The sequence below is a fragment of the Crocuta crocuta genome, unplaced genomic scaffold (assembly GCF_008692635.1).
Source record: "Crocuta crocuta isolate KB4526 unplaced genomic scaffold, BGI_CrCroc_1.0 scaffold233, whole genome shotgun sequence".
NCBI classification, from domain to species: domain Eukaryota; kingdom Metazoa; phylum Chordata; class Mammalia; order Carnivora; family Hyaenidae; genus Crocuta; species Crocuta crocuta.
The window spans coordinates 2,654,188-2,657,282 of record NW_027529526.1 but is presented as its reverse complement, the minus strand read 5'-3'; the positions used below and the strand labels follow the sequence as shown (position 1 = coordinate 2,657,282).

At 62.3% G+C, this 3,095-nt stretch overlaps 1 protein-coding gene across 1 annotated transcript; it reads left to right on the top strand.

Moving 5' to 3' along the window:
- The first annotated feature begins 333 nt into the window (after window positions 1-333).
- On the top strand, window positions 334-2,050 carry MYOD1 (myogenic differentiation 1). Its single transcript, XM_077761050.1, has 3 exons — window positions 334-963; window positions 1,454-1,532; window positions 1,800-2,050. Exons 1-3 carry the CDS (start codon window positions 334-336, stop codon window positions 2,048-2,050), a joined length of 960 nt encoding a protein of 319 aa, XP_077617176.1.
- The last annotated feature ends 1,045 nt before the right edge of the window (window positions 2,051-3,095 follow it).

Genomic DNA, 3,095 nt, shown 5'->3' with positions numbered 1-3,095 from the left:
ACCCCGAGGATCCCAAGCTCCTCCCCCACCTTGTTTCTATTGGCCTCGGGCGCCCCCGCCCCCAGCCACCCGCTCCCGCTCCCGGGCCCTTAAGCTACTACTGGATAAATAGCCCCCGGCGCCTGGCGTGAAGATAGGGGTGGGGAAGCCCCGGGGCGCTGCAGCGGCTCTCCTCACCGCCCACCAGGCCGGATAGGACTAGGTAGAGGGGGGAAGTCGCGTGTACATTCAGATCCCTAACACTTTACCACCTTACGGCCAGGACTGCAGAGAGGCAGAAAGTTTCGGGCAACCCCTACCGAAGCCAAGGACTGCGCCACCCGCTGCCGGGATATGGAGCTGCTGTCGCCGCCGCTCCGCGACGTAGATTTGACTGGCCCCGACGGCTCCCTCTGCAACTTTGCCTCCGCGGATGATTTCTATGATGACCCGTGTTTTGACTCTCCCGACCTGCGCTTCTTCGAGGACCTGGACCCGCGCCTCGTGCACGTGGGCGCGCTCCTGAAGCCCGAGGAACATTCGCACTTCCCGGCGGCAGTGCACCCCACCCCCGGCGCGCGCGAGGACGAGCATGTGCGCGCGCCCAGCGGGCACCACCAGGCTGGCCGCTGTCTGTTGTGGGCCTGCAAAGCGTGCAAGCGCAAGACCACTAACGCCGACCGCCGCAAGGCCGCCACCATGCGCGAGCGGCGCCGCCTGAGCAAAGTCAACGAGGCTTTCGAGACGCTCAAGCGCTGCACGTCCAGCAATCCAAACCAGCGGCTGCCCAAGGTGGAGATCCTGCGCAACGCGATTCGCTACATCGAAGGACTGCAGGCGCTGCTGCGCGACCAGGACGCCGGGCCCCCTGGCGCCGCCGCGGCCTTCTACGCGCCCGGCCCACTGCCCCCAGGCCGTGGTGGCGAACACTACAGCGGCGACTCAGACGCGTCCAGCCCGCGCTCCAACTGCTCCGACGGCATGGTAAGTCCGGGACCCCAGATCGAGAAGTGAGGGCAGCTCTTTGTGTATCTGGGAAGTATTTCCGAAGGCGGGGAGCTGGCCCTCTAGAGGGAGGGTTGGGCCGGGAACCTTGCTGGGAACGGACCCCGGTGGCCTGAGCAGCTGTCACTGGGGTGGCCTGGTGCCTTGGGGGCGCACGGGACAAATGCGATCCACCCGACTAGGGGCGTTGTTAGAACTCTGCTGCAGCAACATGAAGATGTGCTTTTCTCCACCTGTCCCTATTTACAAAATGCAGATTTGTGCTCCTAGGTGACTGTCCATCCTCTGGTTGGCCGGGCAGGCTGCAGACAGATCCTGTCTACCCCTCCCCCCCATCCCCCCCCCCCCCCCAAGTCAGGGCCCAGAACTCGTGGCTGAGACTTAGGGAGTTGGGGCTGGTGGCTACAGGGAGTGATGCTCTGCCCCCATGCGGTCCCGAGGCTGACTCCGTCGCCCCTGCCCTTTGCAGATGGACTACAGCGGCCCCCCAAGCGGTGCCCGGAGGCGGAACTGCTACGACAGCACCTACTACAGCGAGGCGCCCAGCGGTGTGTATTCGCGCCTCCTTCCACGTCACCCCCTTTGGGCTGCCCTCGCTTCCCTCTACCTAGGACCCTCCCCCCAACCCCCAATCCTGGGAGACTGTACAGGGAATGAAATAACTAATGCGCAGCTCCCTTTTCGCTCCGCACTCTCGCTGGGTCCTTGCGGACTACGCTGGGTCCTCAGTTTCCTGTCTGCCCCAAAGCACTGAGCCGACAGGTGGAGACTTGTCCGCGTCTCAGCCGCTTACTAACCTCCCTCTCCTCGCGCAGAACCCAGGCCCGGGAAGAGTGCTGCGGTGTCGAGCCTCGACTGCCTGTCAAGCATCGTGGAGCGCATCTCCACCGAGAGCCCCACAGCGCCCGCTCTTCTGCTGGCGGACGCGCCGCCGGAGTCGTCTCCCGATCCACAAGACGCGGTGGCGCAGAGTGAGGTCGAGCGCGGCGCCCCCACCCCTTCCCCGGACGCCGCCCCGCAGTGCCCAGGGGGCGCAAACCCCAACCCCATCTACCAGGTGCTCTGAGGAGGTGTGCGGTCGCATGAGAGGGCTCCGCTGCCCACGCGCCGGAGGGAGAGTGGCCCCCCCAGGGTCCCTCATGCCCAAACGATTGAGCTTAAATGCCAACCCCCACTCTCAAACTCGCTTTAAAAGCGACCCCTCCCGAATTAGGAGAGGCGGGAGAACTGATGTGTGTTTCCGCCTCCGGCACTCCAGAGTAAGGACACAGTCCTTTTTTCACGCAACACCCTTCCCTGAGACCCGCTACAATGGCCTTTCCGAATTCCTCCTGGGGCCAGAGCAGATCCTTCAGGGGCCAGACCCTTCCTCTTCCTTTTGCCCTTCCCTAGAGGGGTGGAACCCGCGCAGATCTAAGCCCCGCCTCCGGACTCTCCGGTCGCTTCAGGGGGCGTGGCCTCTCCTTGCAGGGGCCCGGGCATCTTTGCGGTTCCCCTGCGCCCTCGGGGTGCGCTCGCGTTCCTCGTCTAACAAGTGTTAACAGTAGCCACTCCACCCTCTCCCCCAGTTCAGGACCACTTTTTGTAACACTTTTGTAATCTATTCCTGTAAATAAGAGTTGCTTTGCCAGAGCAGGAGCCCCTAGGGCTGTATTTATCTCTGAAGCATGGTGTGCGGTGCCACAGGGACTTTGTACGTTTATACGGCAAGTGGGCGAGCCGCGGGCGCGCGCTCAGGTGTTCGAAATAAAGATGCTAATTTATACCGCGGTGGCTCCGGCTCTCCCTGGGGGTGGGGTCAAGATTTTTTTTGATGCTGAGAAAAACCTGCAAACTTGGGTCAGCTGTACCGCAGCGACCCCTGTAGGCGGAAGAGCGATTGCAAGAAAGGAGCCTGGGGCGGGGCTAGGAAGGGAGGAGTGAGTTTGACTCCTATACCTGGGGGGTGGTTCCTCGGATCAATCAGCTCACGCAGGTCAGTGGTTCTGCGGTCAGGATGCATTTTAGGCTGATTTGAGTAGTGGGAAAAAAAGATCCATGTTGGGCCCCACTCTCCAGAGATTCCGATTTAACATATCTGCCCCTGATACCCAGGTATTCGTATTTTTCAA